This window comes from Pleurotus ostreatus (genome assembly GCF_014466165.1).
Source record: "Pleurotus ostreatus strain PC9 chromosome Unknown scaffold_1, whole genome shotgun sequence".
Taxonomy (NCBI): Eukaryota; Fungi; Basidiomycota; class Agaricomycetes; order Agaricales; family Pleurotaceae; genus Pleurotus; species Pleurotus ostreatus.
Window position 1 is genome coordinate 4,735,090 of NW_023503156.1, and position 13,723 is coordinate 4,748,812.

At 51.2% G+C, this 13,723-nt stretch overlaps 5 protein-coding genes across 5 annotated transcripts; 1 reads left to right on the plus strand and 4 right to left on the minus strand.

Annotated features, from left to right (window-relative positions):
- Positions 1-847: 847 nt before the first annotated feature.
- PC9H_001733 (uncharacterized protein) lies at positions 848-4,291 on the plus strand (the record flags this gene model as incomplete). Its single annotated transcript, XM_036771382.1, has 17 exons — positions 848-988; positions 1,044-1,062; positions 1,121-1,170; positions 1,231-1,359; positions 1,414-1,431; positions 1,480-1,586; positions 1,641-1,769; positions 1,821-1,908; positions 1,975-1,988; positions 2,044-2,236; positions 2,284-2,581; positions 2,632-2,909; positions 2,968-3,393; positions 3,445-3,642; positions 3,703-3,729; positions 3,780-3,829; positions 3,880-4,291. The coding sequence occupies 17 exons, from the start codon at positions 848-850 to the stop codon at positions 4,289-4,291; spliced, it is 2,577 nt and encodes an 858-aa protein (XP_036637227.1).
- A 58-nt stretch (positions 4,292-4,349) lies between these two features.
- On the minus strand, positions 4,350-5,376 carry PC9H_001734 (uncharacterized protein; the record flags this gene model as incomplete). The annotated part of the gene is made up of 4 exons (XM_036771383.1): positions 4,350-4,636; positions 4,699-4,955; positions 5,013-5,160; positions 5,211-5,376. The coding sequence occupies 4 exons, from the start codon at positions 5,374-5,376 to the stop codon at positions 4,350-4,352; spliced, it is 858 nt and encodes a 285-aa protein (XP_036637228.1).
- A 941-nt stretch (positions 5,377-6,317) lies between these two features.
- Positions 6,318-7,642, minus strand: PC9H_001735 (uncharacterized protein; the record flags this gene model as incomplete). The annotated part of the gene is made up of 2 exons (XM_036771384.1): positions 6,318-7,094; positions 7,142-7,642. 2 exons carry the CDS (start codon positions 7,640-7,642, stop codon positions 6,318-6,320), a joined length of 1,278 nt encoding a protein of 425 aa, XP_036637229.1.
- An 877-nt stretch (positions 7,643-8,519) lies between these two features.
- PC9H_001736 (uncharacterized protein) lies at positions 8,520-10,030 on the minus strand (the record flags this gene model as incomplete). The annotated part of the gene is made up of 6 exons (XM_036771385.1): positions 8,520-8,612; positions 8,677-8,852; positions 8,912-9,128; positions 9,358-9,582; positions 9,652-9,733; positions 9,798-10,030. The coding sequence occupies 6 exons, from the start codon at positions 10,028-10,030 to the stop codon at positions 8,520-8,522; spliced, it is 1,026 nt and encodes a 341-aa protein (XP_036637230.1).
- A 235-nt stretch (positions 10,031-10,265) lies between these two features.
- Positions 10,266-13,548, minus strand: PC9H_001737 (uncharacterized protein; the record flags this gene model as incomplete). Its single annotated transcript, XM_036771386.1, has 9 exons — positions 10,266-10,409; positions 10,466-11,131; positions 11,188-11,446; positions 11,502-12,165; positions 12,220-12,346; positions 12,398-12,799; positions 12,851-13,103; positions 13,154-13,396; positions 13,469-13,548. The coding sequence occupies 9 exons, from the start codon at positions 13,546-13,548 to the stop codon at positions 10,266-10,268; spliced, it is 2,838 nt and encodes a 945-aa protein (XP_036637231.1).
- Between the last annotated feature and the right edge of the window lie 175 nt (positions 13,549-13,723).

Sequence of the window (13,723 nt, forward strand, 5' to 3'; positions counted from 1 at the left end):
GTTTGCCACCCCAATTGGATCCATGTCGATGACTCACGGATGAACGGTCCTCAGTGTACCTACCTGTCATGTTCTTTGTTTTCGAATGTCACTCGCTCAAAATAATCAAACGCTCCTTAAGGCCTGCGTTTCGCGGTTGCTAATCACTTGATCGCCTTTCACTCGCCGTCATCCTTTCAAAATGAATACCAAGGATACTGTATGTACCCAAATAATCATGTTAGTCGTCACGCTCACTGATCACGAACCTCCGACCCCCTTCGACTCGCGCAATTCTTTGGGGTATACGCGCGACCCTACGTTCCAACTAGCTCATGCATCTACTATTGGATGCCGCAACGCCCGGTGCATGTTTCCCCCATTGTGCCCGTATGCGCTGGCACCTGTAGTCCATGTTGGAACTGAAGATTCTCTCAGCGCCGCTCCTACGTACCTACGCATGACCCAACTGATCCCGTTCCCATCATCACTCCACCCGAAAACTAGTCCCGACCGCCGGTCTCCGCCAGATACCACCCCACCGTGACCTCTGCTCTCCTCTGCTGCGGGATATCCTCGGTTCACCCCATAATCTTGAGCCCGGAGAAATCTCGGATACACAAATCGGTCGCCTCGCCGGGACATATTTAGCCTCAACGAGTCTATTTTACTCAGGGATCGTTGCCTGGTTTCGGTTTCGGCTTACTACATACTGTAGCTTTTGTGCGCGGTTTGCAGTGATGTTGCTCCGGTGCTTGGATGTTTTTGGCGGATGAGAACACCTATAAAGATGCCTCGCATCTTATCTGAGCCCCCCTGCCTTCCTTCCTTCCCCACATTGCCCCAGTAGCATCTAAGGAGCCACGCAATGCCTCCCTCCGACTTCAAGAATGCCGATATACCTGAAATTGTGGAGAGCTTGACTACGGACGAGGCGATTCTGTTGACTGCCGGCGTTGGATTCTGGCATACGCACGAGATACCAAGGTTGGGCGTTCCAGCTATCAAGGTGGGTTTCTTCTATCGTCGACACGCCTCAATGGATGTGCCTATCTTTCTGTCAGGTTAGCGATGGTCCAAATGGTACGTATCCATACCCCAGTTGCACGACCACACGCGGAAATTAAGGACCCTATGACAGGAATCCGAGGAAATCATTTCTTTATGGGGACGCCCGCGAAATGTCTTCCCGTCAGTGTTGATGTTGGCCCTTCGGCGATATCGCGCTCATGATCTCCCCCTTGATACCAGTCCTCCACGGCCCTTGGATCGACCTGGGACACGAAGCTGATCGAGGAAGTAGGTTTGAAATTGTTGGCGCCCGAAGCCAAGCTGCGAGCTGCTTCGGTCATCTTAGCCCCAACCTGTAACATTCAGCGGGTCAGTCCTACCCGCCGTCGTTCCTTGGCAGGCGTTGACCTATTCGGTCTATAGAATCCGCTAGGCGGAAGGGTGATTGATTCGAAACTGAAAAGACGACCAATATTGATGCCTTGCTAGAGCTTCGAAAGCTTCTCGGAAGACCCGATTCTATCCGGGCTGCTCGCTGCAGCCTACGTCAATGGAGTGCAGAAAGGTGGAATCGGAACTACCATTAAACACTTCGTGTAGGCGAACGTTGGACGCTAGATGGTGTAAGTGGCTGACGCCTCCGTACGCAGGTGTAACGACAAAGAAAACGATCGACTAGGGTACGACAGTATCGTAGGAGACCGAACTCTCCGCGAGGTGTACCTCATGCCGTTCATGCTGGCACAGAAGTTTGCCCAGCCTTGGGCCATGATGACTGCGTACGTATAGAGTGCAATACAATATGAGCAAACCTGCCGACGCTAATCTAGCTATAATCGCGTGAATGGCACACACGCTTCCGAGAACCCGACGCTGCTCCAAAAGGTGGTTCGTGACGAATGGAAATACGATGGAATGGTAGGTGTTTGCCTCCTCCCTGTTAAGAACCTCGGTGACCAAGCCCACGGGTATTCCTCAAAATAGATAATGAGTGACTGGTACGTATTTTTGGCGGCAATTTCAACGTGATCTAACCACAGCATTGAGCAATAGGTTCGGGATTTACAGTATTGATCTTAGCGTGAATGCGGGGCTCGATCTGGAGATGCCTGGCACCAATAAGTGGCGGACACTCGACCTGATGAACCGCTCAATCCAGTCCCGAAAGCTGACTTCCCGTACCATCAAGCAAAGGGCCAAGAAGGTCCTCGAACTCGTCAAGAAGTGCGCCAACGGCGCGCCCGAAGTACGTGCAACAATTCCAGGCTTTACCTCCACTCAACGGGGCTGTAGATACTCGACGGGGACGGCTTGGAACGCACCGTGGAGAAGGATGAAGATAGGGCGCTCATGCGGCGTGTTGCTGCGGAATCCATTGTGCTCTTGAAGAACGATGCGAATCTGCTACCCTTGCAGCCCAAAAGTCTGAAGAAGGTCGCCATCGTAGGTGGGAACGCGAAAGCTTTGGTACTGTCTGGTGGCGGCTCTGCAGCTTTGAAGGCATCTTACTTCGTCTCGCCGTATGAGGGCATCGTAAACGCCTTGAAGGCTGCTGGCGATGTGGAGGTAACCTATAGCGAAGGGGCGAGAGGTATGCTCCGTCTTTACACATTCCCTTCAACCTGCTCACAATATCCTTAGCTTATATGACCATGCCAACCCTTGATTACGATCTTTCCACAGAGGCTGGCGACCGTGGTTGGATTGGAGAGTGGTATAGCCACGAAGACGACGAGAGCATGGTCCCTCTTAAGACGCCCATCAGAACTCAATATATCGACGAGACGAGAATATTCATCAGCACTTCAACTCCCAATGGAATCACGCGACGTTGGTCGCTTAGGCTCAAAGGCTATCTAATCCCTCGTACCCAAGATACCCAATTTGAGTTCGGTCTTACTGCCGCTGGAAGGGCTAAGGTAATCTCAAAGTCTAAGGCAAACATTTGTTCATTACTGACTTGCGCCTTTTTCTCAGTTATATGTTGATGGCGAACTTGTAATCGACAACTGGACTCGTCAACGACGTGGAGAGGCCTTCTTTGGCGTGGGCTCAGAAGAAGAACGCGGTGTCTTCCCGCTGAAGGCAAACACGAAACATGAGATCGTCGTTGAATATTGCAACGTTCGTGGACCAGCCGATGGCGACGAGGACGAGGCTGTCATGGACAGTAACCCGGGCATACGACTTGGTGGTGCAGAAGTCCAGGATGCCGACGTAATGATGGCGGCTGCCGTTGATTTGGCGAAGGATGCGGACGCTGTCATTGCAGTCGTCGGTCTGAACTCGGATTGGGAGACGGAGGGATACGATAGAACAACTCTTGCACTTCCTGGACGGACAGACGAATTGATTGAGAAGGTCGTAAGGGCGAATAAAAACACGGTTGTCGTCACCCAATCCGTTCGTTTTCACTTTCCATCTGTATGTTGCATTGCGCTGACTCCGCCCCAGGGCTCCGCTATTACGATGCCCTGGATAGATTCGGTCTCCACCCTTGTTCATGCATGGTATCTTGGTAATGCCACAGGGGACGCCGTTGCGGATGTACTCTTTGGAACAAAGAACCCGTCTGGAAAGCTGTCGATGACCTTTCCTCGCCGTTTAGAAGACGTACCCGCGCACGGGCACTTCAATTCAGAAAATGGCAAAGTCAGTGTTTGAATGTTTGCCTCTTATCTTCTACCCCTAGAACTTACTTGCCCGCTCCAGTTAATCTATGGCGAAGAATTGCACGTCGTAAGTCACCACAAAACGTAGATCACCTTTGATTTTACATTCGTTCATAGGGGTACAAGCACTACCATCATCGCAATATATCGCCACTGTTCCCCTTCGGGTGCGTACACCACCTCCCTCCGGGTCCCCGTTACCAACTTAATTCCGTAGACACGGTCTTTCATACACCGCCTTTTCGTACTCGGACCTCCAAACTTCTGCGGTTGAATACACGAGCGACGGCCCCGCAGTCACAGCAATTCTTACCATTACTAACACTGGGAACCTCGTCGGCTCCGAAGTTGTCCAACTCTATATCGGTCAACCGCAGTCAATTAGTGCTGTCACTCGCTTGGATCACCAACTCAAGGCATTTGCAAAGGTCGTCGATCTAGTACCTGGCCAAAGCGAGAAAGTTGTCATCAACTTGGATAAGTACACATTTTCATATTGGGATACTACATTCCAGGCGTGGGTCGTAGAGAAAGGGCCATATAGCGTAAAGGTAGGACGCAGCAGCACCGACATAGTGCTCCATGGGACCATTGAGATCACGAAGCCATTCGAGTGGAACGGTTTGTAATGGATTGCACGATATCAAATGTAACAACTATGATGTAACAAATAGAAAGACCTCGGAACTAGCCGTGGTATGTGTGGTCAGACTTCAATAACTCCATATCCCCTCCCCTTGACCTTTGGTTTAGCTGTGCGCGTGAAGGGACTAACCCCGGTGTGGCGTACAAAAAAACAGCGAGGATTTCGGGGAGCGCAAGTAGTGGGTACCACAGGGCTTCTTTGTATTGGAGTGACTGGCGAGCGATTGCTGCTACTGAATACGCTTCCCTGACGAGGAGTAAGATAGATATAATGCATAGGACCCAATTTCCGTGTGTTGCTTTGAGCCTGGTATCGCTATCCTCGTGCGCTGCAACGGCGATGCGAGTTAGAATTACAGTCCATGTCCGGGAGGCAGAGAGTAGGTCTTACCTTCGTGCTCCGCAATTGAGAACAAGAGGGTTCTATATGCTTGGAGCAAAGTCAACACTGCTGGTATTATCGCGCCGGCGATCCTCAGCGTGTGACCTAAATCTCTCTGACTCTGCGAGCTATCAGGCGAGGTGCCCTGCGTTGATCCAGCGATGCCCAAAGCCACACCGACGGCAAGTACGAGATGAAACAGCCGTCTATTTCTCGTGATACGAGATATCGGGCCTTGGGGTATATCTGCAATGGATGCCTGTTCTCTAGAAGGGAAAGTCGAGTCAGAATCAACCGTTGAAGAAAGCAAATATTCCGCGCACCGGTCGAGGACCAGAATATAAGCTGAATATAGCAAACCGGCGAAGCCAGCGCCAAACAAAACCTGTTCAGTGATATATAAACCTAGGCTACGTCCGGACGACGCTGATCCAGCCATGGCAGCTCGAATGGCGAAAGCGGCAACTCGGACTGGGGAAAGTCAATCCGGAGGGGACTAGTATTGGTATGATAAGACTCACTTGCGCAGAAAAGTGTCAGGACGAATAAGACAAATGTGGGGTTCCGAAGAGCTTTGAATGCAAAAGCCCCAACACATAGAGCGTACAGCACGGCGAAGAGGATCGGTGCTCCGAGGGAATCAATCCCAAATGCATCCGCGTAGCTGAACTGGGGAGAACTTGACATTTCTGAGGGCGTTGTCTGAGTTCAGCGGTCGCCTACGGTATATATGTATATTACCTGACGGCAGTGCTGCTCTGCTATATTTACCTGTCAGCGGTACATATAAATATCTAGTGTCATCGGCTGATTTGCCTGCCGCAGGACCACTCGCTATTCTTAGACGACAACTACGCCTTGACTGCGCCCATGCATCGCGGCACGCAGCAAGCATCACGCACCGGGGTCGCGAGTCGCGCGCAATGGCGGCGAGGACGGACGACTTCTAGCTGAATAGGAATGATTGATAAGTTTTCACGAAGATAACACCATACAGTATTAATATGAAGCTCTCGCTCACCGCGGGGGCCTCCGCTACAACCCCGCCCTGGCGGATGCAGCCCAGTCTGCTTCCGTAAAGGAGGGCGGGGCTTCATGAGCCTCCGTGCCATCAGAGTCAGAGAAAGTTTGATTACACCACATTGCATCTTCCAAGTGCGTGCAATCTGACTGCATCACACATCAAGGGCATTGCTGACCCTAATGCAACGGTCGATTGGTTCAGACAATGTTTCATCACTGTATCCGCTCCTTGATGGAACACTGTACGTGATAACAATAGTCGATATCGACGCACTATGGGCAGGGACCGTGGATTCTAAACAGGACAAACAAGCAGTACGTAAGTAGTTGGATAAGAAAACTTGAAATGTGGACGTGCTCGTAAGTAGTGCTGCGGAAACCCATCTGGTTGACCATGTTCCAGCAGCCATATGACACGTTCCTCAAAACTGTTGCGATCTATCTTCATCGGGTCCTTCACTTATCCTTATTTTCGTTAGGCTGACGAGCTCCCGACCATGATCAATTGATCCACATTATCACATCGTAGCCAAAGGTCCTGGCCTGCAAGAACAAATTAAGTAGCTACTCTTGCTCTTCACAACAATAAGGCCGCACCGGTATATTTATCCTCGAGTATTCACCAACTCCACCCGTCTTACAATCTTCGCTAGGGCCTGGATATCTTTCTGAGGGAACGCGAAACTCCCCACGATGGTCAGCTTCTCGATCTTCCTTTGCGCCTTGAGCCATCTTTTCAGTGCTGGGAATTTTTTAGCCTTCGGGGGGAGGCTGACTTGGGTCAACACACTGTGGCGAAGAGTAGGATATACCGGCGATTGATCCAGCATCACGCCGATATTCGCAGCGCCGCTACCAATGGACAACTCCTCGATTGGGTGGTCCGTTAGCTTCGGTTTCCCCGAATGAAGTTTGAGGTAACGAAGCTGAATGTTGGGAAAGGCTTCTGTGAGATATTCTCCAATCGGTAACCAAAAACAGTTACGGAACATTAATCTTGACAAATCGCCTTGTCCTGGGCTATCTTGCCGGACAGCGAGCTGTACTCTTGTCGGATCACATGAATCATCATCTCCCCATTGGAGAGTGTCGGGCACAAAGTCGCAATTTCTGCAGAAAAATCGGGTAGCTCGACTGGCAAGAGTTATATCCATCATGAAACCCGGGGGCCAATTGATCGAGAATCGCCGGATCTTTGGGCAGGAAATGAAGTTTAGGACATCGTCGACCGCTACTTGTGAAGCAGAAAAGCAGAACTGCGCAGTGCTCAAATTCGGAAGGATGATTGGTTGCAGTTCGAGTCCATGGTGAGAAGCACGCTGGGGAATGACATCGTCAGAAATTTCAAGCGAGCGAGGTGGGCCAGGGCGGACAGAATTGTGCTTGCACTCGTTTCACCTGCCCAACGACAAAGACTTAGATGACGAACACTCTGGACACGGCTTGATCGCAAGGCGACCAGATGTAGGCGAGGGGCGTAGCCGCCCACGAAGTTATCCGGAACACGAACTCTTTTCAAAGTTAAAGCCGACAAAACTGGGGCGGGTGTATCCAGACACGATAGAAAGTCTCTTCGACACGTTTCGACATGCAATTCCCCAATTTTAGCCGGCAAGTCGAACAAAGGCTCTAACATCTCCCTTGCCTTGAATGTCATTTCTTCCGGTCGTTCCCAAGGAGGTAGCGAAGAGTTGAAAGATGCGAAGTCTGTCTCAGCCCCCAGAGTCTCCCCCTCCACCGAGTCGTCGTCTTCATAGGCGTCATCATCTAAGTCATCTGAGTCGCCGACATACACTATCCTTAATGGTGATGCCTTTGAGCGCTTGACGCACTCTTGAATCCACTGCTCAGATAGCCCTTCGAGGTTTGTCCAAAGCCGGGGTTCGTTCAATTGCGACAGTTCGCCATAGTTTGCTAACATGAGAGACATGTTCGCAGCTTGGGCTAGGGCCCGTGTCATCTATCATGGCGCATTGAAAAAAGATGAGGGAGAGAATTTCCGAGGGGAGTTTCTTCGTTACGCTCAGCCATTGAATCTGCATTGCGCCTTGTGCTCAATCGACTAATCTCCTCTCGGAAGTGGCGTAACCGCGCGTCGTACTGCTCTTCGGAAGTCATGGAGCACCACGAGTCTGTGTTGGGTTAGATAGTTTTATGAAGAGAACAAGTCGAAGCCCAAACCTATGTTCTTGCGCATCTTGCAAAACTAAGGTGTCCTAATCATTATCGTTCGTGATTCCCTTGAATTAGTCATCATTACATAAGGACTCTGCTTTAGGTTCGCAATTGACCTAAAGCAAGCGCTCGCGGCGCCAAATTGCAGCTTTACCTGTGTTGAGATCGCTCCTTGCTCTTGCGTTCCTTGCCCTTCAGGCTACTTTCATCGACGGCGCAAGCCAGTTCTACGAGATAATCTCTACCTTGGTTCGCATATCACTCGCCGCTTGGGAATTAGAGAACCTCCGTTCGGAATTTCTTGGACAACCTCACCTCGAAGCTCGATCACAGAATCGTGCTTACCTCAGGGAACATAGTAAGTAAATGGACAGTTTAATATGGCCGAGTACCTTGATCATGGAGGCAAAACCCAGCAGCGACCTCCTGAATTCTGGATGGATGGCACAGACGGGGAGCCGCTTCCCAAGTTACGCCGACAAGAATCCGTCACTTTGAAAGACAGCGAGAAAGACATCAAGTCAGACTTCCCAATAGCGTGTGTGCAGGACCATCTTGCACATGCCCGGAACCCGGATGTAGCACAAACGAATTGATTTTATTGCTACCAACGTAGGCTCCGTGGTACTTCCTTAAGCCTTTGACGGAGTGATGGGCTCTAGTATCGGTCGCGGATCGAAGTTACCCGATGAAAGGATGAACCTGTTGTACTGGGTGCCATCGCCCTATGACGCAGTAATTAGCACATTCACCGAGTGTTCTGGACGACGAAGACCAATGCCAACTTACGAAGATGTTATGTGGAAATCCAGGATCGAAAGGGACAACACTCTCCAGGCGTTTGATCTGCTCTTTAGAGAGGGATATCTCCAATGCCTCCACGTTGGCTTGCAAGTGTTCGATTTTCCTGCCCCCGATGATAGGGAATACGTATGGTGCCTTGTGCATGACATACGCTATGGCAACTGGAAGTGTACATTTGATCAACGAGAGCATTTGCCGTTGAGTATTGTGCGAAACATACCAGCCGAAATAGATTTAGCTCCGACTTCCTTAGCCACCTCTTCAAGGGCTCGCGAAGCTGCAACTTCCGCCGGGGATCGTTCCCAGTCCGGATTGCTGTATGTCCTACCATTCTCTCCCGTCTCTCTCCTGCGTCTTTCTTCCTCGTCGGAGCGCAATTTTCCGCCCGCGAGTACAAACCACGGGGCCAGAGCCATCCCTTGGATGCCAGTAAGCATCTGAAGGATAAACGAGGAGAAATAGGGTTGCCTTCACTGCGTGCCATTGGGATGATGTCGCGCTCGAAATCACGACTAATAACATTCCATGCTCCTTGGTAGATCACGAAGGGCGTTTTATGAGAAAAACGCGCGTATGAGTTGGCTTTCGCGACAACCCAAGCGGGAGCGTCAGAAATCCCCTGTGGATGTTGTTGAATACACCCACAGAAGGCTGGGACATACGCACCAGATACAGAACTTTGCCTTGGGCTACCAGATGGTGCAGCCCATCCATGACCTCTTCTACCGACGTCGAGTAATCCCAGAAGTGAACATACAAGATATCGATATACGTTGTGCGAAGTTTCTTTAGACTGGCCTCTACGCAGATGTTTAAGTTCTTGACTGAGTTCCCGCCGTGATTGACTTTGATTTTGATGGTGTCATCAGAACGTTTGTACGGCGTCGAGTACTAGTTTCGGGGGCACGAAGTAAGAAGAATGAGAACTGTGTTGAAGGATAGGCCACATGTTCATGTTACCTTGGTGGCGATCACTACTTGATCGCGTACGCCACGCGACTCGGCCCATTCACCTATGATTATTTCCGAAGACTCGTCCTGGCTGGAGGAAACAACGACGCACTCCCTTAGTACGTCCTGACACGGACAAGCAATGATGCACTCACTAATTGCTTGCGGTATCTATGAAGTTTCCCCCTAGATCGAAGTACGCGTCTAGGAGCTTTAGACTGCTCTCTTTGTCCATGGCTCCCATACCCAGCGAAGCCCATTTATCGCCAATGTTCATTCCACCCAGTTGGAGTGGGGAGACATGCACCCCAGCGCGAGAGGAAAGTACTCGGTATCGACCAAGGCCAGACTTTGGAGGCGGGAAGGGAGCGAATACGACGTGAGACATGACCTCCGGATAGGCGTGGGGAACGGTTGAAGTAACAGCGAAATATCTTTATATTCAATCATCAACCCGGGGTAGATGTATTTAAACTACGTTCCGACACGAGGCGGCCCATTTTCTCTGACTGACCAAGCGACCGGAAGTCGGACGCGACCAACGACACTGACTGGAATAGAAAGTTCGGATAGCAGGCGCGATGAAGTACAATAGTATGGACAGGAACATACATGAAGACGACTTAATTTAATGCGTCTGCAACCATCTCCAACAAGTCTCGTATCGATTTCCCAGTATTTTGAGGATCCTTCGCTATTGACTGCCACATCGGTGAGTGATGAGGCTCTGCCGCCACACACCGCTTCCGTACTTCCTCGCGATGCTCCTGTTATCAATCGAACGTTAGTTCCTGACTGTCGACTGAGCGATAGTGAATCTAACCTCGGTGCCGTGCATTCGTTCAAACTTCAGCCACCATGCCCACGACTCACCCCAGTCTTCGTTAATTCCAACTGACCTCCCAAACCACGTCCTTGCTTTCTCGATCTTTCGCTCCGACCAGAACAGTCTCGCAACCGTGCAAACGATGATGGGATCATCCGCACTCTTCTTCAGCGCATCAACACTCCTGCTTTTTCGCGTGGGTCTAGCCTCAGACCAAATCGACATACTCCACAGCACGCCGGAGGTAGGGCATTCCTGGAGACCACGCGCAAGCATGGCCTTGGCCTGGGCTTGAGCCTGGGAGGTAGAGCTCGTTGTAGCTGCTCGCTCTTCAACATGAACAGCTTCCGCCCACAGTTCGTCATTAGCCGGATTGACGAGTCGAGCTTTCTCCAACAAGGAACGAGCTTTGATGCTCTTCCCGTCCTTCTCCTCCAGGCGACTAGCGAGAATCCATAACGGAATAACCTTAGGACACGCTTTGAGTCCAGCAGCGTACGACGCTCTGGCTTGGGGGATGTTACCGCGGGATTCATGGATTTGCCCTTGAATCATGTAGAACTTGGCGAACTTGGGGAACTTTGCGAGAGCGGTCTTCAGAGTCTCAAGGGCGAGATCTAGCTGCCCTTGTTGGCGTTCAAATGCGGCGGACTTCATCCAAATCTGTAGAACGGAAGGCAGTCAACAGAGGGTCCGTTGACAAAGGAGTCAGCACTTACGCGCTCGGTGTCCGCCACACTCCTGGCTCTGGTCAAGAGCTCCCTCGCAGCACCAGGTTCGCCATTCTCTGCTTCCAGCTTGACAGCAGCAAGCCAAATTTGTTCGCTTTCTGGATTGGCGCCGAACGCTCTAGCTAGCACTTCACGGGCCGCATTGACGTCGTTGGACAGCCATTTCTCCTTTGCCGCCATGAGCCATAATACTTCAACTTGTGGGCAGTGATGAACGGCGCGTTCCAAAATCGCGTCAAGTGACTCTCTGAACAGATTCTTGAGTTGATCTATTGGCGATCTGCAAAGATCGAGACACGTACCTAGTTCCGTGAGCCTTTTCAAGTTCTGCGGCGCGCATCCAAAGAGTCTTGCGACCAGGATAACACCTCAACGCATACGCGATGATCGCTCTTGCAGTACCCATCTTCCCGCGACTCTCAGCGGCTTCAGCGTCTCCTAACCAAACGTCCAACTTCTCGTCTTCGCCCATTGCACTTCTATCGCCTTCCGAATCCTCGAGTCCCATACCAATACAGGCCTTGACAATCGCCTCACACGTCCGGGGCGACCCATCGCTTTCGCATTTCTCTGCCTCCTTCAGCCATTGCTCCCTCGTCAACAAAACTTGGTGCTTCCGAAGACCGCGGACACCTGCTTCGATGGTTTTGTCGACCGTCTCTAGTTCCTTGGCGCGCTGCTCGGGGGACAAGGGTTCTCCATTCACTAATCGATCGGCCTCTTGCTCGAGAAGGCGCGCAGCGGCTATCCAGATTTCATGACTAGTAGGGATGCTCTTACGAGCTCTGTTGAGGACGGCCTTCGCCTTCTCAGGTGTCTCCAATCGCGCGAGAGCGAGCCAGAGGTCGACGGAGAGAGGGATTACCTCGACAGCGCGAGACAGGAGGATGCGCGCATCAACAGCAGACGTTTCCAAATTCACAGTTTGTTTCCACAGAAGGACCGAGTTTGGTATGTGTTCGAGGGCTATAGGAGTGAATAAGTGATGCTACGAGATGATAAGTATGTAAAGCGCGTCACCTTTTCGTAGCACTCGCTTTTTAGACTTCGCGTCACTCTCCAAGTCGGCAGCGGCTAGCCATATTTTGACGCTTTGACTGACGTGTTGAACTGCGTTTGCGAGGACTACCTTAGCATCGTTGTTGTTCTTCATAGTGATATCAGAGACGCACATCAGCAGCACAGTATGAAGACGTACATGCAATCTGGCGGCCTCCAGCCATACATCCTCACTCTTTGGACACATCTCACACCCTTGCATGATGGTCTTCCGTGCTGCCACCATTCGTCCGGCATGTTCTTCCAAGCAGGCGGCGGCGATCCAACCGGGGGCATGTTTTGGGTTGGATTTAACGAGAGAATCAAACAACATGCGCGCTCGTTTGATATCTCCGATTTCGGCAGAGGTTTTGAGCATGGCGGATGCCGAGTCGAGGGAGGTGAGGTAGCCCCGGGGGTCAATTGAAGTAGAAAGACCGGAGGCCGTGGACGTTCCGGAAACCTGGTCGAGTTTCAAGGAAAGAATCTTGTCTCGGGCTTGACCGATTTCGACGAAATTCGTAAGAGAGTCCGAGTCCGCAGGAGTGGCGAGACCACCAGTCTGTTCGTGATAAGTCAGTGGATGCCCACGCAGCGAATGGGGGCGACTCACTTCTTGTTGCATTGGATCTAACGAGTTCTCATATTCTCCCTTTGCCCTATCACCCACTACTACACTGTCGGGAACTACGAAGCTTCTTTCATCTCGCCTACGCTTGCGCCTGGTGAGATTGCCCACCTCTGGTATATTCTCCCACTCTTCATCTGTGACGGACGACAGACCCCGCTTCAGGTCGGAGAATTGCTGTTGAATCTTTGGTCTTTCTGCACGGTATTTCGCAAGTTCCTCTTGTTCTCGTGCTTCCCTATTCATAGTGAGACTGCTAAGATTATATTCAATGCGAGCCCGACGTACCTGCGAGCTTTGCGGCGTGCATCCATAGCAGCGTCCACCTGATCGTATATCTTGTCCGCTTCCTCATCATCTTGTTCGTACGTCGTGCCTGCAAAAAGGCCATATTCATTATCTGGGTCTTGGAATTGTTCCGGGTCGACTTCTTGTTCCTCCCCCCGTCGAGCCTGGGCCTCCGCAATAACTTCAGCGGACGGACCCTCTCGTGCAGGTCCGATATCAGAACGGGTAGTGAATCCCGATGCACTATAAGGATATTGTCAGAATTGTTGGCCTGAAAAAGCTCAGTAATGGCTAAATGGACATTCAAAGACGTACCCTCGACCCAGGCCAGCAACATAAGACGCAGGGGCTGGCATTGACAAGAACGCCAGCTTGTTAGGCTTGTTCGTCGCCATTGTCGGAAGGCTGAAGTTGGGGAACTGTAAGAGGCGGCGTTACTGGCTACTGGCGAGAGTTGAATGAAGCTTTGACGATTGTTCTACAAACTTACATAATGACAGCGCTTCTGCCAAATGGTGCCACAGGGGTAACGTTCGGGTATTGGGTAACTTGGCCGTAACTTCAAGCTGC